Here is a 26676-nt window from a genome sequence, read left to right on the forward strand (position 1 = left end):
CCTTGGAAAGATTCCACAAAATAAATATTTAGCGAGAGGTCATTCTTGTAGAAGAACGGTTACATGAGCTGACCAGGAGGTCATGGGTTCTTACAACCTAAACATCTCTGATCTTGGAGAGGTGAAAGAATGACCGCCAAGAATTGATTCAGTCAACTAAGTTCAAAATCATTTCAAACACCAAAATATCGCCAGAGTGTAATTTCCAAACGAGTTCTTGCTTGGATACCATTTTATACCTTGCTAACAGTAATCGGTCGTTTGAAAGGCTTTGGTTTTACCCCTCCTTTCCGTAGCCTGCAATGAAGATATTAGTTTTCCAGAGCGTGGGAGAAATTTATTGTTTGTAAACAAAGGAGCTGAAGGAGAATATTAAAAGGTCAAATGACTGCATGGGGTGGTACAGCACTAACGGAATTAAAACAAAAAATGAGCCTTATTTACAAGTCTATATCTAAACTGCAATTATTTAACAAACAGACCACAGCTAACATGAGCTGCTAGACATGTTTTATCTTCATCATCTAGAAAATATAGTAAAAATATCTGTAAATTATGCAAATGACTCTACTGCCCAGCATTATAATGAAATAAAAAAAATACGTACAGTGGCAATTGCTTCTAAATCTGAAGTATACTAGATGCTGAAATATAATGGGCAATGTAAGAAGTAATCTCAACCAATCTCAAGCAGGTTGAGGCTAAACCAAAACCTTAACACTGAGCTTTCCAATCATACGTTTTGATTATCTGGTAACACAATATATTGCAGTCTACTGCTTCATCTACATGATTTGTAGGATGCGGCGTTAGTAATTAGTGTTAGGCCTACAGAGATCTTCATTTCTCTCAAAAGATTTTGCTGTATAATCACCAAATGTACCCCTTCGTTACATATGTACAAGTCAGCGATGCCTGGGCTGTTTCAGGTCTGCTGACAATGCTTCAATGCTATACAGGGAACATATAGTCAATGATGCTTGAGGCTCGGTTTTAGGTCTACTGTACATGATATTTAAGTCATTCAATAATATCAAAACCTTACTGACAAGTAAGTATGTGAATATTACTCGACATTACATCCCAATGAAGCGATTAGTTCATATCAATCAAATTTCAGCTTCCTTGAAAGTTCAGTGTCTTTCCCTGTGTCCCATGTCACATCCACTACAATACCCTCTGTCATTTTCATAACAGGAGAGATCTTATATATTTTTTTTAATAGTAAGCACATTTAATGACCCAGTAATCATTTTTTTTCTGTGTGTTAGCTGTGTCATGTATGAGTAAAAAAAAGTATGAAGAAAAATAATGAAATTAAGTACACCGAAATTAGGTTTGTTGCCTATTTATATACGAGTAATATGCAGATATTTTTTGGGAATGCATCTGCATCTTAGTCTTTTGTATATATGAGATATTCATTTTAATTCCAAGTTTTATACTTTGACCAAGTGTTCTAACCATGTTCTCATTAAAACATGATGTCCAAATTTTGTATTCAGGAATATTATCTATAGTTTCTATGGAAAATATGTTGCTTAGCAACTGTTGCTATACATGGTTGGAATGTTGCTGGATATGTGATTGTTAAATTGGCGCTTAGGAGTCAAAATATAGTTTTTGAATTACAACACCTCCAAATTGGTGGTTGCTAAGGTAAATACGTTACCTAGCAATTGTTGCTATACAAAGAGAGATCAGGTTGGCACCCCCAGCCATATATGTTCAGCACTACTTACTCTACCCGTCAGCCAAATTTCATGCTTGTACCATAATCTGAACAATTCTTGCTATTTTTGCACCAATCATCTAGATCTAGATTACTATACCACGTCTGGGGTTGGGGTTGCTACATGGGGCGCGGCGGCGGCCGGTGCGGTGCAGGTGCAGTGGCGGCGCGGCAGATCGAGACTCGACTGCCGCTAGATAGAGCTAGAGCAGATAGCTGGCATCACCATGTCTTCCGCGGCCGTCAGAACGAGTGCTCTACTTATGACTAGAAATGTAACGAAATTGCATCGATTTTGCAGCCTGGAAAGAAGAAGAGGTTTTAATCATTGTTTGAAAGCATATTGTTCAAGTTCTACTCAGGAAAAGTTCAGAAAAGGTGAGGCGAGTCTTAAATTTAACTTATTCGTTTTGTCATGTTTGTTAAGTCCCACGCGTAGATATCGTTGTTATCATGGTTATTATTAATTGTATGATATGAATTGAACGAATTTAGAACTTTAATATAGAACTCTAAATAAATCTAACGTTTGATCTATACTGTTACAAAACGAAAATTGTAGTGATGAATTTGAAGTCATAAGACAGACCCAGTAATGTAGTAAAATAAATAACATCATCAAGCCTGGTCCAATTTCGTGAACAGTAAAAATTGTCAAAAAAATATTTGTGAACACTGGCTAGGCCTATACTATATTACCATTCTGTAAATGCTGAAAAAAAATTTACGTCTAAAATAAAAATTTTCCTTAAAATTACTAATTAACATTTAATTATTACATAGACAGTTGCTAGCTGGCAGCCGCCTGACGTTTCAAGGAGTTTTTTAAAGTTAAACATTTAATTTTTTTTTAATTTCCCGTATTTGGTGAGTAGAGCCAACGGATTTTAGAGGAACAGCCAATATGATGGTGGGCCCCAAGTCTGCAACCGAATAAATTGAGTTCAAATTTAAAATGAATTTCTTATTTCACAAAATTTTTCAATTATTAACGTTCCTTTTATTATTAAGAGTAAGTGTACCAAATTTCTCAATAAAAATGATAGAAAATATAGGATTTTCTTGAAAAAACCTTGGGCAGTCATTTTCAGATTGAAAAAAAATGGTACACCATGTCTGCGCACTCATTTACTTTGCACACGATTCAGGGATTTTGGTGAGAAAGGCTGCATTTTGAGGCCGTCACATGAAATGCCCTAAATTCATTATTTTTCCACCATTTTGAATCCAATTTTTGTATGAATATCTGTCTATGTATTGCATGTGTAAAGTTCATGCTTGATGCGTATCTTCTTTTACTAGAATTGCGCAGATATGCATGTGCGCAGACAAGGGGGACTGCGCAGACTTGGGGGAACTTGCCATTTAAACAGAAACCAAACTTTTGGTCTAATTATTACATAGATGTCAATGTATTGTGAATGTGAATTTTGAAATGTTTTTTTCTGAAATTGGACCTGCTGCACATGATGTGAGAAGTTAACATTGGATCACCCTAGTATTTTGCGGCTTGTTACGATCGTCTGCATTTGCGGAGCAGGGGTGGCCACACCTTTTCGAGAAAACCGGGGGAGCTTTTCTCCAAAGGTCAGGTTGAGATAGGGGAGTCAAAATAATGCACCTTTTCGAGACAACTGGGGGAGCTTTTCACGAAAGGCAGTACTGAGTAGTCTCTTGTACCAGTTGTTTGTGTGTCTGTTAATTCGTGCAATGGTATGGAGGCCGTATATGAGGTGATGTTGTGTGGGGGTGCATGTGTGTCATCTTTGGAACACTTTGGACATTTGGTTTAAAAAAGGAAGGATAGATGGAAAAAACACAAATTTTGTGCATTTTCATCTAGGCTTATTCAATTTCAATAGTTTTTGCGGTGCACGTGTCGACCAGGTTTTGCCATACCATGGTAACTACATATATTAGTGCTGCAGCCGAACTGCCGAACCGAACGGAAGTTCGCCGAACTTGGCACTTCCGAACCGGACCGAACCGAACCGAACTCAAAGGCCTGGTTCGGAAGTTCGGTAAAAAAAAAAGTATGTTTGTATGCAATGCGTGAATGCGATGACTACATAGATTTAAGTATAAAATCAATAAAATATATATTGGTTAGTGATTGTGCACAAAGAGAATTCCACTCAATATATTTTTAAAATCCACTATGATAGCTCCCATCTTGTCTTTGATTGAACTGTTATCAACTTGAGAATATTTTATTAACATAAATATATTTTTTCTTGATAAAATGAGGGGGCATTTTGAAGCTAAACTCGGTATAAAAGTGTGGTGTAATTACGTTTTGCCGTAATCGATCGTGATCGTAATCGGACCTAATAATTTTTTTTATTTAATAAAGAAAAAGAACCAGACATAAATTCATTCCTCGTAAATGACAAAGTATGACAGTTTCGGTCTCGTGTTTGATTAAATTTTTATCATTTTCAATTTTTTTATAAACATGAATAGGCCTGGGAGTAAACATCGATTGATCGAATGGTTCGATTGGCATGCCGCCAATCACCAATCGATTAGCAAAATTTACACTAATCGAATGTTCGGCAGATCCCGATTATGACGTTGGGATACCTCTAATACCCAAGTAATAAAAATAAAATGACAAGAAAACAATGATGACAGCTGTTTTTTACAGGTTTAAAAATTATGTTACCGAGGTAATGTTTCAAAAATTATCAATGATTGTATCACATTCACAGTTACATACCAACATGATAGCGCTCCGAAAATGTTAATCCCACCCGACCTTGCCCTCATACACAAAATAAGTCATTGTGTGCGTGCACAATAATAAGTAAACACATAACCAGCTCACTTGAGCTGATTGGACCTTCGGATAGCCAATGAAACTTTGGGAAACAAAGAAGCGGAAGGCATGTGGTTCCCTTATCAGGAAAGGTCATGACTTCAGAAATGAATTGACCCCTCCCCCATCTGTGTGTGTGTGTGTGTGCGTGTGAGGGAAAGAGAGAGGGAAGGATAGGGGGTGGGAGCCGGAGAATTTCTTTCATGTTTCAGAACAATGCAACCTTTTATATCCCCCTCAACCAATGAAAACTACATTCCAACACGCGCCCGCCTTCACCAGTACTTTCTCGACTAGTCTCCAAAAATAGACCCAGTTATACATGTAGGTTCAAATGATAAAAAAAATCGTTATTTTGAAAGGTATTTCACATGAAATATTTTTTTTAATACATGTGTAGCATCGTGGGCAGTGCCACAAGTGGAGGCGGGGACATGGTGTGGGCAAGGGATGAAAATTTTCAAGTGAAATGCTCCACCTGGGCTCAGTCTCAAAGAATATACTTCATGAATGAGTTGTTTACGTCTTTGGACTCGGCGGGGCTGATTCATTTATATGCAGGGGTGTGGCACTTGGAGGGATGAATGCATAATACCAGGGTACCAGTATTAATTTAGGAAAGATTTTCATTGGGACAATAAACTGAAAGATTTAATCTCATTTCATGAAGTTTCTTTTGATATAAAAAAATCATGGAGAAGGGGGAAAAGGGCCTCATTTATGCTAAACATGTGACTTTGATGGAGATTTCTTCATGGGGGGGGGGGGGTCACCATAAAGTAGGACAACTATTGTGACTTAAAAGACGTAATTCCCGACGAACAATCGAATCATTCAATAATTCAATTATTTTTCCAGGAAATAATCGAATGGTAATAATGACAATCGTCCCAGGCCTAAACATGAATATATTTTTTCCTTATAAAATGTGGGGACATTTTAAGCTTAACTCAGTTAAAAAGTGTAGTTGAATTACGTATTGCTGTAATCGGATGTACATTTAATTGAAAAGACATAAATTAATTCCTTGTGACTGACAAAGTAATGGTAAAGTATATTCCACCTTCTGAAATTTCCATATTAATATAAAAGATAAATAAATAAGAGATGAAGGAATGAGGGTGAAAAAACAAAAAAGATAAAAATTCAAACCAAATCAACGCATGTTCCCTGATCGATGTTCCGGAAATGGTTGGTAAGGAAAGTTGAAACAGGAAGTCCAAACAACCTGCTCTCGGTCGCTATTATACAGGTAAAATTTGTATTCCAAACTTGAAACGTTTTTCCATTGTCAATATTTTCTTAAAAGTGGTTTAATCTGGCCAATTACTGAGAATGAAATGATAAATTATCAGTTCCGTCTTAGTTCTGACGATCAACGCCGAGTGATTTCACAACACTAAAATATGCAGTACAGTCCCATGTACTCATTTTCGTGTTAGAAATATGTTTGAAGTCACGTAGCGTCGATCTTTCTGGACCAAGAATGGACTGATATTTATCTTTTTAAAGTAATTCATTGACCAGATTTTACCACTTTTCAGAAAATAGGGACTTTCTAAAACACTCGTATTCTTTGGAATGTGAATTTTACCGGTATAATAACAGTTGAGTGGAGGTTGTTTGTCTACTATTTCGACATTCCCGATCAACACTTTCCAATTTGAGAAGCTGCGTTGGCAATGACATCGTAATCGATCATGATCATAGCTACATGAAATAATCGTGAAAAAAATATTCTGATCTTTGTAATTCTGTTTCTGTCCTGATTCTCTCGTTATCAATATTTTTTTCTTTTGATTTTTTTATTTTCATTTTAAAAATGAAAGTAGAAATGACTTATTTTTTGTTAATTAAAACAAAAGAAAGTTCAACAATTATCTTAACTATTCTTTTTAGAAACGAAATTTATTATTAATACATGACGGATCATGCACGAGATTACATGTTTGTAGGTCGGCGGTCTTTATTTTTTATGTGTTAAATTTAATTTGGCATTTATTGCCGAACCCCGAACCGAACCAAAGTTCGGGAAAAAATTGCCGAACCCTGCCGAACCGAACCGAACCCGAACATGCCGCCTGACTTGCAGCACTATAGGTAACTACATATATTAGTACTAGCTAGCGAAGGAAAGCCATTTTCAAAGTAATTGCTTCAGTGGTGTACAGATTGGGGGGGGGGACTTCGGCACTCCCCCCCCCCACAAACAAAAATCAAGACCATGAAAAAAAAGGGATAGAGAAAATTGTGAAATATATTTTTTCTGAATATAATGCCATACATGTAATTGGATTTATTTTAAAGATAAAAATGTCAAAATTTTTGCACGGTCACAACTTTTCTTTTTATTTTGCCCAATATGCCATATTCAGCGCCCTTAAATATTTGGCTCATTATGCCACTGATATGTTTCACTACATTTCGATGCAAATGTTGATTTATTTAGAAGAGAAAATGCTCTTTCTCCTAATAATTCCATTGTTTAATATGGCTTTGTGGAATTGTTGGGGGTCTAGAATTACTTCATTAATATGCAGTTTTATTTAAAAAAAACCTGCAAGCTGTCCTCTTTTTCTCCTAGTTATCAGTGGCGTAATGAGCCCCAAATTTTGAGGGGGTCAGATATGTTGTATCGGGCAAAATGTACTAAAAGTTGTGAGCGAGCAAGTAATAATTTCAATATTTTCATAAAAAAAACAAATTTCGTTTGAGATTTTAACATGAAATATTCAGAAAATTATATATTTCAACTTTCTTTCCTTTGTTTTTTTAGTTGTCATTTTTTTTTTTTTTTTTTTTTTTTGGGGGGGGGAGTGCCCCCCATCTGTCCACCTTTTAACTCCTCAATAAAAGCTTGGAAATCTGACTCAGATCGATAATCCCTCCTCAGTTTTTAATAGTGAATATTATTAATGTCTGATTGATACCAATGAATAGATCGTTTCATTCTCTTTAAAATGATACCCTACATGATATGATTATGGTTCATATGGAGGTGCAGAGCCTTGAAATGTTGGGCAAGTTCTAAATTCAAAAGTTGCAGAATTACACAATATTGAAAGTCAATGTTCTTTTTTTCCGTGTTGACGAATGAGTTTATCAGCGATTTCTTTTGTTTCATGCACCGTAGCATCAACATTAATATGGAATCAAACACCTCTGCACAAGCAAACACATAAACAAACATACATGCATGGGTATTTCAAACCATGTTATCACTCAGAACAACCACTACATAAACCATAGTCCATAACAAAAAGACAAAATGAAGAAGCCAGGGCTTGATTTGAATGGATATTCATCTCTATTGACAGACAAAAGAATCATGTTCTTTATTGACCCTTCATGACTATTTCTGCTCGTTTTGCATCTTTTCAGTTCAGACCTCATCCAACACTCGTGAATCCTGCTCTTTTCGTGATGGCATGAAAAGCAAGCATTTTAAGAAAATGAAATGATCGTTTGAATGATATCAAGTATGCATTGTGTGAAATTGGGAGTTGGGGGAATTATATGGCCAAACTAAGATTTCCAAACTTTTTTTGAGGGGTTTGTATTGTTATTTTTTTATGAATAATTTTCATAGAAATGACTGGTTCAGAAAACTATTAAACACAGGCTCTCGTAAAAAGCTCCCCTGTTTGTCCCCAAAAGGTGTGTTTATTTGATTCCCCTCCCCAACCCACCCTTTCGAGAAAAGCTCCCCCGGTTTTCTCTAAAGGGTGCGGCCATCCCCGCTCGGTGAACACAGACGATGGTAACAAGCCGTATTTTGCAGTTTTAATCTTGTAACATCAATAATTTTTGCCCCCAAAATGCCTGTCACTTTTTATATGCTTGGCATGGGTAGAAATGTTTGTTGCAATGATACACAACTTTTGTACTAAAAATTAAGATTACAAATAAGATAATTAACCAAATTTCTCCTGTTTACTCATTTATTAGGTGCAGATTACAGCTGACATACACATGGATTTCATTCCTTCATATTTTCAAAATTGTCAAATTTTTATAACATTTGTTTGTTCCCAGCTTTTTAAACTGCCTAGAAATATGAGGCTAACTGTCTTATTACATATTATATCAAGTTGTTTTATCATCATATGTTGTATTAAGTTTAATTAACATTCTATCATTCACTGCATCCACTATTTCCCCCACCCGTGCTACTTCAAACCTCATGTGCTATAGTTTTTGTTCCTGATATTGCATTGATGAAATTGATCTAATGTCTATTAAGACATTTAGCCTAGTTCTAGCTTCAAAGTGAGATCTTACTCAATAAATTTTGTCAAGATGCTGTGATGTAGCAACAATTTATCCATGGCACCATGTGGAAAATTGTTCATCTGCCACCCTTTTTGCATACCCAGCTTATGAAATGCGACCAGTTTGCAGTTGATCGTGGGATGGATTTATTTGGCCGAGGGATAACGTTGACTTAGGCTAGCCAGCCCTTGGCTAGGGCCTCTCACACTTATACCTTGGTCATATTTGCTCTAGGGCGGCTGTACGACGAGTCGAATACAGCCGTTTTATTCACTTATATTCAAACTTCCTACATTTAGCTGGTACAAAAAATGTTAAAATGGCTGCGTACTGCCGCCTTAGAACCAAGGTATTGCAGAGCTGCCAAGTAGTACTGATTGTCAGTATTTAGTACTGAAAAGTGAGAAGAATACTGATAGTTTCATGTAAAATACTGATTTTTAATGTTTTAGTCACGTATGTGTGGTCCTGTGGTATTTTTTGAAAATACTGATTTCCTAACCGAAATACTGATTTTCAGCTTAAAAAATACTGAAATGTTCCTTTTCAGGTTGGCAGCTCTGGTATTAATGCGATTTTAGTATTAGTATACTAACCTCGCACCAAAAACCGTGTTTGGCAGTGGATTTCTAACTAGTGGGTCGCGCCTGCTGCAACACCACTTCTGGCGTCCACAACACATGACGAAAAACTTCCATTTGAGAACACTATACCCCAGTTCCCCTTCTCATCAATTCTCTTCTCCAGCCGTAACTGCCTCAAAAAAACCCAGGGGGCCACTTACATTGACGAGTGGATACCATGCGCGACCAAAAAAAAAACGTAAAAAGGATGTCTTTTTCACGATAGGGCACGTTACGTACGTAACGTGATAAGGGTGTCAAAAACACAAAAATAATGAAAAAAGGGTATCTATTTAGCTAGGAAAATTACGTGTTTAGGGTCGAATTTGCGGGGATGATAAAACAAAATTAAAATGTTTTATAATAAGGATGTCCTTTTTGCCCCAACACTTCGTGTTTAGAGTCCGATTTGCGCGAGGTGTAGAAGGTGGGGTCGTACTAAACCAAAAAGGTAAAGCCGACGACCGAAGGAGCCGTAACAATAAAACATTTCTGTACTTGTTTAGGGGTTCATTTCAGGGAATATTTGCCAAGAGTATCGTTTTGTTTCCAATACTTGTTAAGGGTAGGGTTTCACACGCCAATACTTGTTAAGGGGTGCATTTTCAGAATATGGAAATTACGTGTTTAGGGTGCTTTTCGAGACCCCATGGTCGCGCATGGTATCCACTCGTGAATGGAAGTGGCCCTCCCCCCACCCCCCCCCCCCCCCCCCCCCCGGTCAAGAAAGCAATTTAAGTATCAAAACACCTGTTTCTTGACGTTGGTCCGAAGATAAAACAACAGCCCGGCATATACAGTCACAGCAGGGGGCCACACACGATGGGATGCATGCGCAGCGCTGAGTGCAGTCCCTGTAAGCATGCCGTCATTTTTATTCGCTTACTTTCCTTATTCCGAGTTCAATTTTCTTCGTTCAAAATTGAAAATGGACCAACATTGGGTTACTGAATACAATATGCCTTTGAAAACGTGATTAAATATGGAATACAATAATTTCATTCCGAAGGTCCTACTACAGGCAGAGAAGTCTTACGTAATAGCGCAGCTGTTGTTTATCTTTTCGTCCTTTGCTCAACGCTCATATATACTGGCCTGTGGGGGTGAAATTGAGACAGCGGGGATTACCCCTGGATTACTTGGCCAAGCGCGGTTGATAAGGGCTTGAAAATGATTTTTAGGAGATCCAAATGGAAAATGGGGTACAACACCGCAGTTCGCAATCCAAACTGCGGTATTGTATCAAAGGGAAGTTTGACGTAATGCACACGTCATCTATGGCTTGATTTTTCTGTGCATTGCAGCATGTAATAAACCCTTGAGTGGGCTAACCCAGAGTTATAACTAATTTAAGTCAAGATTTGTCATAATTTTAATCACATAAAATTGGCAAAGAATGGCCCATGTATGCCTGCAGTCTATTGATCAGGTGCCTGATTAAGAGGTAATGTAAGATAGATTATGTCATAAAATATTTGCCTATTTTCTGTTTTGTTTTGTACAGTTACGGAGGAGACGATCGGAGATACAATAAAGGTGAGACCATGACAAATGTTTGTGTGTGTGTGTGTAGATCTAATTGAGCTTTGAAGGCATTCTCGATTCACATCTGTGGCCAACCTAAAAGTTTAGTGCTAATATCCCAAAACAGTGACAAACATGTATAACATCATCCCTGCATGAATAATGCCCAGTTCAAAATAAAGCCAAGTTCAGGCTTCAGTCAAGTCTAATTATCTCGAGGTCTTAGTAGCTATTGTTTGAAAAACCCTACACTTGCCCATTGCATATATACACACCAATATACTTGTCCTCTCAAAGAAGGTGAAAAGTGGGAGGACTAGTATATTGGTGTGTATAAGAGTGTAGAGTTTTAGTATAAATAACTACTAACGTCTAGATCTAGACTACCTTCACTCGGGCTGCATTGCTCTTATGTTAATTGTAGGTGCATGAAAAAATTTCTTGATTTGCATAAACATTTGTGGGAGGTCACACATTGTTTATCATAACTTAGAAAGTATATGGACCTAGTTAATAAAACTTGGCCATAAGGTTAATCAAGTATTACTGAACGTCCTATTAGAGTTTCATGTCACATGACCAAGGTCAAAGGTCATTTAGGGTCAATGAACTTAGACCATGTTGGAGGAATCAACATCGAAATCTTAACCTGAGGTTAAGTTTTTGAAATGTCATCATAACTTAGAAAATATATGGACCTAGTTCATGAAACTTGGACATAAGGTTAATCAAGTATCACTGAACATCCTGCTTGAGTTTCACATCACATGACCAAGGTCAAAGGTCATTTGGGGTCAATGAACTTTGGCCGAATTGTGGATATCTGTTGAATTCCCATCATAACTTTGAAAGTTTATGGATCTGATTCATGAAACTTGGACATAATAGTAATCAAGCATCACTGAACATTTTGTGTTAGTTTCAGGTCTCATGATTAAGGTCAAAGGTCATTTAGGGTCAATGAACTTTGGCTGAATTGGGGTTTTTTGTGAACTCAATTTCAATTTTTTTTATAGATTGAAGCATCCTATGAAGAAGCAGGGAATCGTTACTCCCCAGTAGATAACCCACATGGTGCTTGCCCAATATGCAGTCGAAACCTTTACATCACCTACAAGGTAAGTTGAAATTACAGTATAGTAATAGTTTGGATAAATCCAAAGAATACTAATTTTCAAAGATTGAAGGCATTGTCATGAAACCTCATGTTTTGTGAAAGATGAGATCCCCTTTATCTGATAAATATGATGCCAATTTCACATATATCAAAACCAAAGCAGCAGTTGAACCCTTCAAGAAAGCACTTATTGATCATCTCTTCACCCTAAATACAGCTCAGTCATTCGGCAGGCCGTTGAAACATAGTAGTCCAGTAGATATTCAAGACTAGAACAGTTTTGCATATTGTCTCACCGGCATAGCAGAGTGAGACTATAGGTGCCGCTTTGGCGACGTCAACGTCAAATCTTTAACCTAAGGTTAAGTTTTTGAAATGACATCATAACTTAGAAAGTATATGGACCTAGTTCATGAAACTTGGCCATAAGGTTAATCAAGTATTACTGAACATCCTATTAGAGTTTCATGTCACATGACCAAGGTCAAAGGTCATTTAAGGTCAATGAACTTAGACCATGTTGGGGGAATCAACATCAAAATCTTAACCTGAGGTTAAGTTTTTGAAATGTCATCATAACTTAGAAAATATATGGACCTAGTTCATTAAACTTGGACATAATGTTAATCAAGTAGCACCAAACATCCTGCATGAGTCTCACGTCACATGACCAAGGTCAAAGGTCATTTAGGGTCAATGAACTTTGGCCGAGTTGGGGGTATCTGTTGAATTCCCATCATAACTTTGAAAGTTTATGGATCTGATTCATGAAACTTGGACATAATAGTAATTAAGTATCACTAAACATCCTGTGCAAGTTTCAGGTCACATGATCAAGGTCAAAGGTCATTTAGGGTCAATGAACTTTGGCCGAATTGGGGGTATTTGTTGAATTACCATCATAACTTTGAAAGTATGTTGGTCTAGTTCATAAAACTTGGAAATAAGAGTAATCAAGTATCGCTGAACATCCTGTGCGCATTTTAGGTCACTTGACCAAGGTCAAAGGTCAATGAACTTTGGCCATAATGGGGGTATGTGTTGAATTACCATCATAACTTTGCAAGTTTATTGATCTGACTTTTGAAACTTGGACATAAGAGTAATCAAGTATCACTGAATATCGTGTACAAGTTTCAGGTCACATGGTCAAGGTCAAAGGTCATGTGAGGTCAATGAACTTTGGCCACATTGGGGGTATTTGTTGAATTACCATCCTATTTCTGTAAGTGTGTTGGTCTAGTTCATGAAACATGGAAATAAGAGTAACCAAGTATCACTGAACATCTTGTTCGAGTTATAGTAGTTTTTGTCTCACCCGCGAAGTTGAGTGAGACTATAGGCGCCGCTTTTCCGACGGCTGCGGCGGCGGCGTCAACATCAAATCTTAACCTGAGGTTAAGTTTTTGAAATGACGTCATAACTTAGAAAGTATATGGACCTAGTTAATAAAACTTGGCCATAAGGTTAATCAAGTATTACTGAACGTCCTTTTAGAGTTTCATGTCACATGACCAAGGTAAAAGGTCATTTAGGGTCAATGAACTTAGACCATGTTGGAGGAATCAACATCGAAATCTTAACCTGAGGTTAAGTTTTTGAAATGTCATCATAACTTAGAAAATATATGGACCTAGTTCATGAAACTTGGACATAAGGTTAATCAAGTATCACTTAACATCCTGCATGAGTTTCACATCACATGACCAAGGTCAAAGGTCATTTGGGGTCAATGAACTTTGGCCGAATTGGGGATATCTGTTGAATTCCCATCATAACTTTGAAAGTTTATGGATCTGATTCATGAAACTTGGACATAATAGTAATCAAGCATCACTGAACATTTTGTGCAAGTTTCAGGTCTCATGATTAAGGTCAAAGGTCATTTAGGGTCAATAAACTTTGGCTGAATTGGGGGTATCTGTTGAATTACCATCATAACTTTGAAAGTTTATTGGTCTAGTTCATTAAAATTGGACATTAGAGTAATCAAGTATCACTGAACATCCTGTGCGCGTTTCAGGTCACATGACCAAGGTCAAAGGTCAATGAACTTTGGCCGAATTGGGTGTATCTGTTGAATTACCATCATAACTTTGAAAGTTTATGGTTCTGATTCATGAAACTTGTACATAAGACCTTCATCCAGGAATGAAAAGGGAAAGGGGTCGGCTCGCAGCTGTGGCCTACTCACTACGCAAAAACCAGCACCAAAGTTATCTTGTATACAAGAAAACGTCCACTATCCGGTCAACCACCAGCAAGATGGCAAGAATGGTCTGAGTAACACCGTATTCCATGCTATACAGTGCGTCCCAGAATAAACGAAACCGAGATTTAGCGATCATTTATCCTAACTTCATCATAAATAGAATAGACAAATGACCTACCAATTTAAAGCTTAGAATCTCCTCTTTCATCTGATATTACTTAGGTTATTTCTTATTCACGCATGAGTGAGTAAAAACAATTTGAAGAAAGGATACCAAAACTCATTTGGCGGGGGTTATCTGGGTTTCAAAAAGAAAACCACATTTCTGAAAAGTTCAATATATGCTCTTTAATTTGGTACCAAAATTACAAAAAATGGTCATTTGAAATAAGGCTTGTATTTCCATAATTTCATGAGATAAACGTGTTTTCACCGGTTTCCCACAGAAGCTTTCGCATGGTGAACAAAAGATTTAATGCATGGCTGATCGTCAAGAAAAGAGAGTGTCGAGAGAGTTTGAAAGCCATCCTGGATAACCTCTTCATTTTATGAAATTATTGAAATTCAAGCCTTATTTCAAATGACCAGAACTTTGTTATTTCGTGACCATTTTCTGTAATTTAGGTATCAATTTAAAGAGGAGATATTGAACTTTTCAAAAATGTGGTTTTCTTTTTGAAACCCAGATACCCCCCGCCAAATGAGTTTTTGATATACTTTCTTCAAATTGCATTTGCTCACTCATGCGTGAATGAGAAATAATCTAAGTAATATCAGATGAAAGAGGAGATTCTAAGCTTTAAATTGGTAGGTCATTTGTCTATTTTATTAATGATTAAGTAATGATAAATGATCGCTAAATCTCGGTTTTGTTTTTTCTGGGATGCACTGTATATACCGCATCTGCGAGGTGTTGAGTTGTTTATTATAGCCTCTTAAGAGGCCACTTCAGTTGAGTATAAAGCTCTAGGTGAAATCCAAATCATCTTGTTTCTATCCTGCAATGTATTTTCTCTTTTACAATGCAAATAAATTCCTCTTGAATCACTATGATTCCTGTATTGACCTAGGCTATTTCCAACGAAATATCCGCAGCAATGTGCCTTGCTCTACATGTACTTCAAATAGCTTCTCACATGCAATCTCCACATGACCAACTTCCTCAGTCTTTAGCCTCTAGTAATACATGTAATACAGGTTTGAATAGCTGATTTACTTAGACTTATATCATCATTCTTGAAGAGAAATCATCAGTATTTTATTTACTTGTGCAAATGCAACACCATAATTGACTTTCTGTAAAGCGCTATTGAAACACCATTCAACTTCAAAGAGATACAGATATTAGAAATCTGGTGCTGATGCTTCGTTAATTCCTACACCACCTGTTGTTGATGCTTATGTTGTTGATGCTTATGTTGGTTTAACCTCGGCACTACCCATTCTAAAGTGCTACAACTCCATGTACTCCAAATTTTATGACTAAAAATTTCTCAATTTCTAATATCGAGAAACAATATTGAGACTATATTGCTGATGCACGTTAGACACCTCTTGACTAACTTGATTTACTTATCTCATAAACCTTGAGGAGTCAAGTTCATAATTCCATTCATCCATGCTTTTAATCTTAACCATGGATATGGTTTGAATTGTCTGAGTCATTTATATCACGAATTTTCAAGCTTTGAACAGTTAACTACCATGCAAATTCTCAGGTGATGCACATTATCTTGATTCAATGTATTGAGGTTTGAATGTTAGCAGTTGATTTACTTATCTCATAAATCTTGAGGAGTCGTGTTCATTTTATTATTTCATTCATCCATGCTTTTTTATAATCTAAGCATGGATATGAAACAGATATAACTTTTTGGCACTACATGTATATAGATGTTGGTATTATGGCGTTGATAACTGGACTACTTCCAACACCATTACAATGTGCTCTGTACTATATGTACCTGTACATTTACCTTGGAAAAGCTTGTTTTTCTTTTTTCAATTACAATAGTGAACAACTTCCTCAATTTTTAATGACAAGTAACATCAATACATCACAATAGTAACAAATATCCAGGTTTGAATTGTCTGAGTCAGTTATATCATGAATCTTCAATCTTTGAATAGTTGACTACCACACAAATCTTTAGGTGACAAGCACATTATCTTGCTTGGATGCTGATGATCGTTTAGTCTGCACTTTAGTCACCTCTTGACCTTCAATGTATTGAAGTTTGGAGTCATGTTCATTATTTCATTCATCCATGCTTTTAATCTTAAACATGGATCTGAACCAGATATGACTTTTTGGTGCTATTTAGATGTTGGTATTTAGATGTTGGTATACTGGAATATTTTTAGACCTTGATCAAAGATCTACATGTATGCCTTAAAATGGTATTGGTTTCGAAAGGATTATTTTTTGTTATGAGGTCAAGATCACACATTTCCCAGGCCAATTATATTTTAGTAGCTTGAAAAAGAATACTGCACTTTGGTTGGTCAAACAGATGATAAACCCACCCGAAAACCAAACATTTCTATGTTGTGGCCCCTAAAGTCACACTCTCCATATGTTGATTTCTCTTCAAAAACCCATGCCTGTTGTTTCGAAACCTTATTCAGTCAATCAGAACTCTGGATTTCCTGCTACTCAGAAATTTTAGAATCCTGGTTTTGTACCTTGGTTGGAAAAGCGTGATCTTGACCCGATTAAAAGGTGCCACATATCAAAGAGTGACATTGTGCTCAAAGTACTGACTTTTTTTTCAACTTTATGATGATAATAACAAGTATTATTTAGGCTTGAAATAAAAAGTTTTGCACAATTATCCAGAGAAAACAGGGGAAGAACAGAATTTGAGGCATCTCTTATTGCCAGAAATTAATTAATTTATAACAATATTTTGTACCAAAAAATGACAAAAAAGTGTCCCATAATTGTTTCAATGGCACAATGATACACAGTGTAGCTTGAGAAAAAAAGTGGTTAAAGACGTTCTGCATTTAAAATGAAATCAATGTTATTCTTACCAACTTTTGCACAGTTTGCAGACCTGCCAACCAGTACGTTTTTGGTGTGTTTAGTACATTTTTGCAACCAAAATATGGCAGTACGTTTTTTCTTTAAAAAATATGTTTTTGTAATTTCTTTTTTAATAATTTTTTTACAAAATCATAATTTATTGAGAAAAATCATCTTTCATCTCTGTTTCATAAAACTTACACAAATATGCTTATTAGATCAATGTAAGTTCAGGTAACTTGTTTTGTTTTTCAATCATTTTGTTTATGCTTAGTTCACACCAACGGCGAATGTCGCGCTTTAAATCGGCGATCAATTCGGCATCATTTTTATTTAAGCTAAGTTCACACCAACGGCGCTTTGACGGTGCTTTAAAGTGGCGTGCAAAGCGTAACAAAGCTTAATTAAAGCGTAAAGACCGTAATAGAGCATGAGAAAGCTTTGAGCAATTCGGGACATTCGGCAAGAGCGCCAAAATTTTTTTGAACTTTAAAAAATTGAAGCGATCTGTCACGGATTGCGTAAAGCAGGTAGAGTGTATTAAAGCTTATCAAAGCGTCAAAAAGCTTAACAAAGTCGTAGGAAAGCTTAACAGAGTTTAAGAGAGCTTGGTTCAAAGCGGTGATCCCACTTAAAATCGAATAAAAAAATAAATAGAATTTAAACTCTGTTGAAAACAAAGTTTCCACAAAGTTTTTTCTATTTTTTTTTTATATTATATTTCATTTTTTAATTTTATGTTCTTTGTTTTATTTTCTCTGTCACAATAAGGGTTATTTATCTCACATATGAAATAGATTTTCTTACTAATTTTGTAATTAGTAAGAAAATCAATTTGTAATAATTTGTAATAATCAATTTAACATAAAAATGTGTGTTTCAAAGATCTTTTATTGCACATATCTAAATTTCAAATTCTGCAACTTGATTCCTTTAATTTTTTACTCCTGTTTTATAACAGTGGTTTTATCTGATTTTCATGGGTAAAAAATCAAGTCTGTATTTATATTTTTTACAAGCAGATGAAATACATAACAACAACAATAATATCAATAATAATAATAACATCTTCACAAGTACACATACATGTAATACAGAAATTATCTCAAACTTATATTAAAAATAAACAGTGTGCATATGGGAGAATGTTCTTATTTCCAGACACAAAAGTCTTTATCTTCCTCATCTGCTTCTGACGATATCTGAGCCACTGCTTTCTTGACTCAATCAGGAAGTACCACCCCAGCCATTCTTTGTTGCCAGTCAACAGCACCCACTGGAGAGACCAAGTATTATCTGAGATGATCTCTCTGATGTCTGGCATCCACAGTGGCGAGGTTCCCCCTTGTAGGTGGTTTGCGAAACATCTTACCAGTGAGGTCCATCTCTCCAGGCCCCTGGTGCGAAGTTGTGCTCTTCATCTTCGTGGTCCACCGCATTGGCTCCCTCTTCCTCAACAGGTTGTGGAGCACCACAACAGTCTCCACCAAATCTCTGACGTTATCTACCTTCTGTTCCAGTGTTCCCAACAGGCACCGGAACCTGTTGGCCATGATGCCAAAGGCATTCTCCACCATTCTTCTCCCCCTTGAGATCCTGTAGTTGCAGCTCCTCTGTTCATCTATCATCACTCTTCTACTGTATGGCTTCATCATGTAGCTCTTCAGGGCAAAAGCATCGTCACCCAGGATGAAGAAGGGAATATCAGGCTTATTTTCTCCAGGGAGAGGGCATGGTGGGGGCAGCCCTATGGACCCATCTTCTTGGCATTCGAAGAGCTCAGAGTCTGTGAATATCTGAGAGTCAGACATGTGTCCTTTACCTCCCAGCTCAATCCAGATGAACTTGTACTCTGCATCTACCAATGCCAGCAGTGGTAAAGAGAAGAACCCCTTGTAGTTGTGGTAGAGACCTTCTTCCTCTCTCTCTCCTCTGCCTCGAGGGCTAGGATGTAGTTATATAGCAGGGAGACAAAGTCATGTCTACATCATAAGATGGTTCATAGTCTGGTACATATTGAACTTCTATATCTTGTTCTTCTGCCAAAGATGCAATGATTTCATGTAGCTGCATATTTATAAATAATTTGTTGCCCAAAGCGGGAACGAACTTTGTATCAGAGCGTATCAGAGCATAATATATCTGAGGAGATAGTGAGATTTTTTTGAAAAGTAAAGAAAAATGATGCCGAATTGATCGCCTATTTATAACGCGGCATTCGCCGTTGGTGTGAACTTGGCATAAACAGTTTAAAATATTTTGGCACTCTTGCCGAATGTCCCGAATTGCTCAAAGCTTTCTCATGCTCTATTACGGTCTTTACGCTTTAATTAGGCTTTGTTATGCTTTGCTGGCACTTTGCAGGCCGCTTTAAAGCGCCATCAAAGCGCCGTTGGTGTGAACTAAAACCAGGGTGAGATATACACATGTTTCAATGTTTGTTTTTTATCTGCAAGAGCAGTGCACATTTTAGCTTGCGTGCAGCTTGAGCGCCGCGATGAGCGAGTGTGCCATGCATTTTATTAAGAAATACACTTATGGGGGGAAAATACAGTTTCTTTTATTACAGAATACAATTTCTCATTCCCAGAGGTTGGCAGGTCTGAGTTTAGCGCTAATTAAATTTGCAAAAAAAATACCCATGGCTTCATATAGGGGAAGGCAGGGTAAGTTGAGCTTAGGGGCAAGTTGAGCCACCACCCCTAGACCAATATTGAATTAGTCAGACATTGTGGTGGTGTCATGTATTGATGACCCATTACATAGTCCTTTAACCAACCATATTGTTTTCGACTTTGAAATAAAAAGTACTTTTTTAGACGGAAAAATACAAATTTTAGCCAAAAAAGCAAAAAGAGGGTGTAAAATAGAGGAGTGCTTTTACCCACACACGTCTTTAAATGTAATAAAGATATGAGAACAATATTGTTAGTCTAGGTATGGATCTTCATTCTTGTCATCGCCTTTTAAATGATGGATGCATAAGAAATGTGTGGATATGAAAATATCGCATTAAGTTCGGACTGGGGTACTTTGAGCCAGCCAACATGGGGCGGCAAGTTGAGCCATGGTTGGCCATGGTAATTAATTCTCATGGTAATAAGAACGAAAAAAAAATGAAAAGCCATTGATATGCAGGCAGAAAGGTGTAAATTGTATGACAGTTCTTTTACTTTTAGAGGATGTTAGTATTTATAGAGAATTAGCAAGTGAAAAGACTTGAAATAAAAATTGACATGCTGCTTCTTCCGGCATACATTTTGTATATAGTTTTTGTGGCTCAACTTACCCCAGAAGGTGGCACAACTTACCCCACATATGGGGCAAGTTGAGCCATTTGACATCGTTTTTTTCAAAGGTCACAATGAATTTCAGTGTGGGGGTAGAAATTTATACGTAGGTGAAAAATATTTCTCAAGAATCAAATTTAAAGGCAAGGTACTTATTTCTACAATATTAATTTAGTCATATCAATTCTAAAGGCCTGGTCACACCGCCCGAGGGTTGTTGGAGCGGTCGTGGAGCGGTAGGGAGAGGGGGTCGAATTTCGCTCACAAAATTGGGGAAAAAAAACAAAAACAACAACAACAACATGCAAAATGCAAAAAATGCCTTCCCCTACTTGATTTCTTGCTCTCGAACTTTGAAATTCACCGAATTGAAAGTTGTCAAGGTCTACTCAATCAAAAGACTTTGGCACCTATAGATGTACATGTAAGATCACAACATTGAGTCACACATCAAACTTTACAGTATACATGTAGTTAAAAATTGTTTGTACGGTACTTAAGATGGAGAGTCCATTCATATTGCTACTCATTTGCCCTTTAAGGATAGTAGCACCTTCAATTCAAATAATGGTAGGAAAAATACAAAAAATATTTCTATAGAGTTTCTATACAAATTTCTTTAACAAAATTGTAAAATACAATGAATGTTGTGCTTTTGTTTTCACCATAATTTGCAAAGTTGTAGAGGAAACCTCAGAAAGGTATACTAGAGAGGTGTATTATATGAAAATGGGGCTCATGTGCTTGTTTGTCATTTATCAGAAAAGTAAGAACAAAAGCGCCAAAAATTTGCCAAAGGCGTATTTAAGGAAAAACTCCAAGCCCCTCTCCCATTCAAGCTTGTTATATTCATTATACTTTGCAACACTGCGAAGTAAAGTACTCTGAAGTTGAGAGGCATTTAAAAATTTGGTTAATGGATCATTTTCAGCTAATTAGCTTCACAAAACAGATGTGCATTTGGAGTGCAGGTAACATAAAAAATCAGCTGATACCAATAGCAGCGTAATATTAAGCTGTTCATTAATTGTTACTGAAATGTGCATAGCATTACATATTCGCAGATCATGATGCGCACAGACATATTGAAACGTCCTTAAATTGAAGAGTCCTGTAATTCACAAGATTTCGTATTGAGGCTGATTTAGCCACAAGAGGATCTAGGTGAATCATGCTGAGACCGTGGTCTGACTGTTCATATTTTGTATTATATGAAATACATGTATGTTTCTTATTAAAAGATGATTGCTTTTATGTGTTCAATATACCATGGCTATTGCATCTTACACCCCCCCAAAAAAATCTTTTAAAGACTTGGCCTATTCATTTGAAAAAGCAATGAACGCGAGTGAAACATATTTTTAAAATAATATTCATGCTGTGTAACCGATTTTGTGATCATCTTCATCATTTCATTGAATCTGAACAGGATGTTCTGATACTTAGCCAGTTTGTGGACAATGAAGGAAATGTCCTCCCAAGAGATGTAACTGGAGTGTGTGCAAAGCAGCAGCTACACTTACGAGAATGTGTGGAAAGAGCATTAGCTGCAGGTAACCAATTTCACTTTCTATGTTTGGGCTCCAATCCAATAACCATTGGCAATATTGATAATGATGATCGATGACGATAATAATGGCAGACTTGCCAACATTTGAATTGCAGAAAACTGAATCAATTATTGCAAGGGAGTGAAGCGACCAAGCCCAAGGGATCAGAGCAACCGAGGGGGGGGGGGTTGGGGGATAGGTAGGGGAGGGGGATTTCCCTAATTCCACGATAGGGAGCTTTTGCATTTTTCAGACCTAAAATTAAATTGGTCAATCTGGTGTGCATACCTTGAGAGAAAATTCACCCTCAAGAATTACTGTACCTGCATGTGTTACAATTCACTCAACCAGAATGAATGATTGGATATATATATATATGTATATATATATATATATATATATAGATATAGATGTAATAATAATAATAACAATAATTGACACCAATAATATATACACCTAGATCCATGCTCATGAAATCCCAAACTCTAAAGGTTCTTTATTTCCGTGAAATAAATACTTCAAAAACTGGACAGTTCAGTTAAAAGCTGGATGGTTGGCAATACTAAATGGAAGAAATAATGATAACAATATTCATATCATATATGCTACTATTCTACAGTGTAAAAATGCGTTCTTGTGAAATCCCTTGGTATGGGAGTCAAATGTAAGTTTTGTTAAATATATTTTCTAGACAACTTTAATAAATGTGTACTAAACTGAAATTATTCAATCATTAACATGATATCATATGGATGAGCTACTATTACTCTTTAATTTTATTAAGTTAGAAAGTATCAAATTTTTAGATATCTGATTATCATGGTGTTATTTTGTTTTATAAAATGAGGGATGATTTAAATTCTAATTAAAAAAAAAATCTTACAAACTTAAAGTATTCCGATCAAATATGATTAAAAGTAATTGCATCTATAGGCATACTATGTATGTTTGGCATCCTACAAGTACCCATTTAGCACCTAGGTGAATAGTGACGTGACCAAGTGTGGATTGACAGCTTTGTCAAGGCGAGAGCCAGTAAAAAACTAAACCAGAACACTTCCTATTTACATTACAAATCACTTCCACATGAACAAAACATTGATTGATTGAGCAGCTGATTGATTGATTGAGCTCTTACAACCAGCAGTGCAATTCATTTAGATGAAAGAAATGTGAAATGAATATATAGCCTATGTATTGCTCAGAATCATTCATCACTACAGATGCCCCCATTACTGGCCGTCATGCCCTTCTTCTTTTTGCTAAAAGTTATGGCCACTAAAAATGTGTCCTTTTTTATATGGCCGTGGTGCCCTTTTTTCTCTTAAATGTGCCCTTTTTCTGATATATAATGTACCCCTTTTGAAAGTCTGCACCTTTTTATCTGAGCGAGGAAAACTTTTCTCCGATCTCAAAAAGTATTCAATACCTAAGCTTTACCAGCGATGTCCAGTGCATGTATGCAGTCTACTCCGAAGCCGCGCCGAACGATGAGCTAGCTATACACGTCACAGCTGGCTGGCCGCTAGCGTGCTTTACATATGCTATGTAAGCTGCAGCATAAGAATGGACGAGCGCGAGCTCCGTATGTGTACTACACAAATGTCGCGCACACTGTACTGTCCTGGCGAGCGCTCGCGATGCATAAGTATAGTACTTTGAATGAGAGTGTTTCATAAAGCTGTTCGTCAGTTACGAACAACTTACGAATGACCGGTGATACTTTCTTGGGTGCTAATCAGATTCACATTTAATTACATGTAGCTCAAGAAGGTATCACCAGTCGTGCATAAAGTTCATTTTTTCTTAAGTAAATAATGTGGTTTGGTAATGAATCTGATGTATAACATCGACTATGGAAAGCCCCCCCCACGCCGCGAAACTGTAACACCTACAAATAATTTATTACATGCCCCTTAAAAAGTGGCCTTGGTGCCCTCCGCTGCCTGGCCTCAGTGAAAAAGTGCCCCTCAAAAAAGTGGCCTTGCCCCCCCAAAATCCTATTTCGAGGCCTGCAAATGGCCTCTTTTTTATGCCCCCGCAAACCAAGTTTGGAGGGGGCATTAAGCGTTGCTCTTGCCCGTCCATCCCCCCCACTTGGTTTCCGCGCAATAACTCAAAAAATATTTAATAGATTTTAAAAATTGCTAGGCTAGGTTCGAATTCAGGGTCCGCAGGTCAAAGGTCACAGTTCATTAAATATGCAAGTTGGTTTTACCACATATATTAACTTATGAAATATTCAATAGATCTAAAATTTTGGGTGTGTAGGTAGATGACACCAAAATACAAGCTAAGTTCGAATTCAGAGTCTGCAGGTCAAAGGTCACAGTTCATTATATATGCAAGTTGGTTTCAGCTAGCATGATAACTTTGGAAATATTCACCAGGTATTAAAAATGTTTGGTGTCTGATGACACCAAAAACAGTCAGGTCACATAAAATGACCTGACTGTCATATCTTCTGTCAGAGATTATTATGGAAAGGGTGAGTCTTTAGGTCAAAGGTCTGTGTTTTCATTTTTGTATACATGCTTTGTATGGGTCCATTCAGTTCCACTAAACAACATGTTAAAAGCGGTTATATTTTATCTTTCCAACCCAGACCTTCTACCAGACCACAGACCAAGCCACTTACCGAGTCCTAAAGAGAAGGAACCAGGGAAAGCAGTCCATCACAGATTTTGATTCAGAGGATGGATGAATGTGATTTCATTCAAGGAAAAGCAAGTTTGATCCTGTTGATGCAGATACATGGACATTGGACAGTGATGCTTTCCTTGAACATTTGATGACAAGAATGTCACCTGAGAACAATGATAGAGATAGAGAAATGAGTGTATTATCCCTGTATTTGCCATGTTGACCCTACGACTACTGATATCCTAATTCTCAAAGGCTTCAACAAGAGTCACTTGTCATCAGTAGACATCAGGTCAATGTATACTCTGAGTGACCACTTGATGATTTCATTTTGAAATTTGACGGTTGAGATTATTAGTGAAAAAGAGCATGTGATTCTACAGTTTTCTTATTCCAGTGAACCTTGAGTTTGGCATGACTTTCTTGGAAGACATCTCATGCTTCAGTCACACCAACGAACCCTACCTCCGACCGATCAAAGCTATTGCATTATTGGGAATAGCATGCCATTGGGGATTAGGAGTTGGTTTCTGTAGTGTGACTACAGCATTTATGTTTTATGTTTATGAACATACAATTTACTCTGCCTGAATCAATTTACTTAGAATTGACAATGAATTATTTTCTGTGATGACATTTTATTCTTCAATTTTGCACAGTAATTCTAAGGTTTCAATGCATTGCCAACTTGACTACTTTATTGATTACTTTCATCCCCCAAACTTACCATCCAGTGGAAGGTCTCTTCTTTTTCATTTAATATACTTTATATCATATTTATGACTCTTTGTCCAAATTATTAGCCCAAACCACAGAATTTAATTTTTTCTTGAATGGACTATTAAAGACTTCAGAAATACTGTAGTTAGGCTTGAAAAAATTCTTACACATAATTTTTCATATAGCAAAAAGATCTATTATTTGAAAGAGGTTAATCAGTGCTCAAACATGAGCACCGCAACCTATGCGACATACGGTATGTATTTAAGGGCTGGAAAACCTTAAGCAGCTTATATTTTCAATGTAACTTCTGTAATGCATTTATTTTTGCATGTTATGGTAAAAGAAAAGAAGAAGAATTGTGATCACTTTTGGTGAAATTTTGATAATTAACCAAGGTTTACCTTTGGACTAGAATAATAATTATACTTCAGACTTCTATGGGATGCCTGGTTTTATCTTACTCTTTCAATATTTATGACAAAGATACTGTACCAAATAATTCTTTGGGATATTTGTATACCCATATAATCACATTTTTTAAATTTCAAGACTTTGTAACAACTTTTTCTCTGCAGGATTAGAATAATGCGTACTTGATGAATGAGTACACACCAAGCGCTTTATCTATAAAAGCATGATATAACCTAGGGTCAACTATCCATAGCTATGAAATTCTACCCATCACTTTAGTATTTGAGATACATGTATCCTTACTCAAAGTGACATGCAGATGAGACAATGCTTTATTTTTTGCGGGGAATCTAGTTCCTTGCTTTGTATTATTTTATTAAATTGTGTATTTAATAAAATGTTGTGTAAATTTATATGTAATACCACACTTTGTAATTTGATTCTTGTTTATATATTTGTGAAAGAAATGGATGAAGAGAACAATGATAGGCATAGCTTAAATCAAGGTTCCCCCAGAGCTATCTGCCCTATGGAAAAATTGGTGGTAACAAAAAATTTCTCTGCCAGGAATTGAACCCGGGCTCCCAGCTTTTGAACGCCGGTGCCTTAACCCCTAGACCACAGAGACGGGATAGTGACAAGGGTGACCCCAATCCAATTGACCGTCAGATAGGCAGATTTTTGACACTATACCAATTATAATTTCCTTTGTCGGGTGTAGGTGGTTTTGAAC

General features: G+C 36.7%; 1 protein-coding gene across 1 annotated transcript; it reads left to right on the forward strand.

Annotated features, from left to right (window-relative positions):
• Positions 1–1903: 1903 nt before the first annotated feature.
• On the forward strand, positions 1904–26356 carry LOC121418846 (28S ribosomal protein S18a, mitochondrial-like). The gene is made up of 5 exons (XM_041613028.1): positions 1904–2110; positions 10950–10981; positions 11986–12087; positions 22046–22169; positions 24772–26356. Exons 1-5 carry the CDS (start codon positions 1960–1962, stop codon positions 24852–24854), a joined length of 492 nt encoding a protein of 163 aa, XP_041468962.1. The 5' UTR covers positions 1904–1959; the 3' UTR covers positions 24855–26356.
• Positions 26357–26676: the final 320 nt, after the last annotated feature.

Source organism: Lytechinus variegatus, chromosome 7 (genome assembly GCF_018143015.1).
Source record: "Lytechinus variegatus isolate NC3 chromosome 7, Lvar_3.0, whole genome shotgun sequence".
Taxonomy (NCBI): domain Eukaryota; kingdom Metazoa; phylum Echinodermata; class Echinoidea; order Temnopleuroida; family Toxopneustidae; genus Lytechinus; species Lytechinus variegatus.

Coding starts and splice junctions, on each gene's coding strand:
- LOC121418846 (XM_041613028.1), top strand. CDS start 1,960: ATGTCTTCCGCGGCCGTCAGAACGAGTGCTCTACTTATGACTAGAAAT. Junction 10,982..11,985: donor CGATCGGAGATACAATAAAG/GTGAGACCATGA, acceptor TTTTTTTTATAG/ATTGAAGCATCCTATGAAGA. Junction 22,170..24,771: donor GGAAAGAGCATTAGCTGCAG/GTAACCAATTTC, acceptor TTTCCAACCCAG/ACCTTCTACCAGACCACAGA.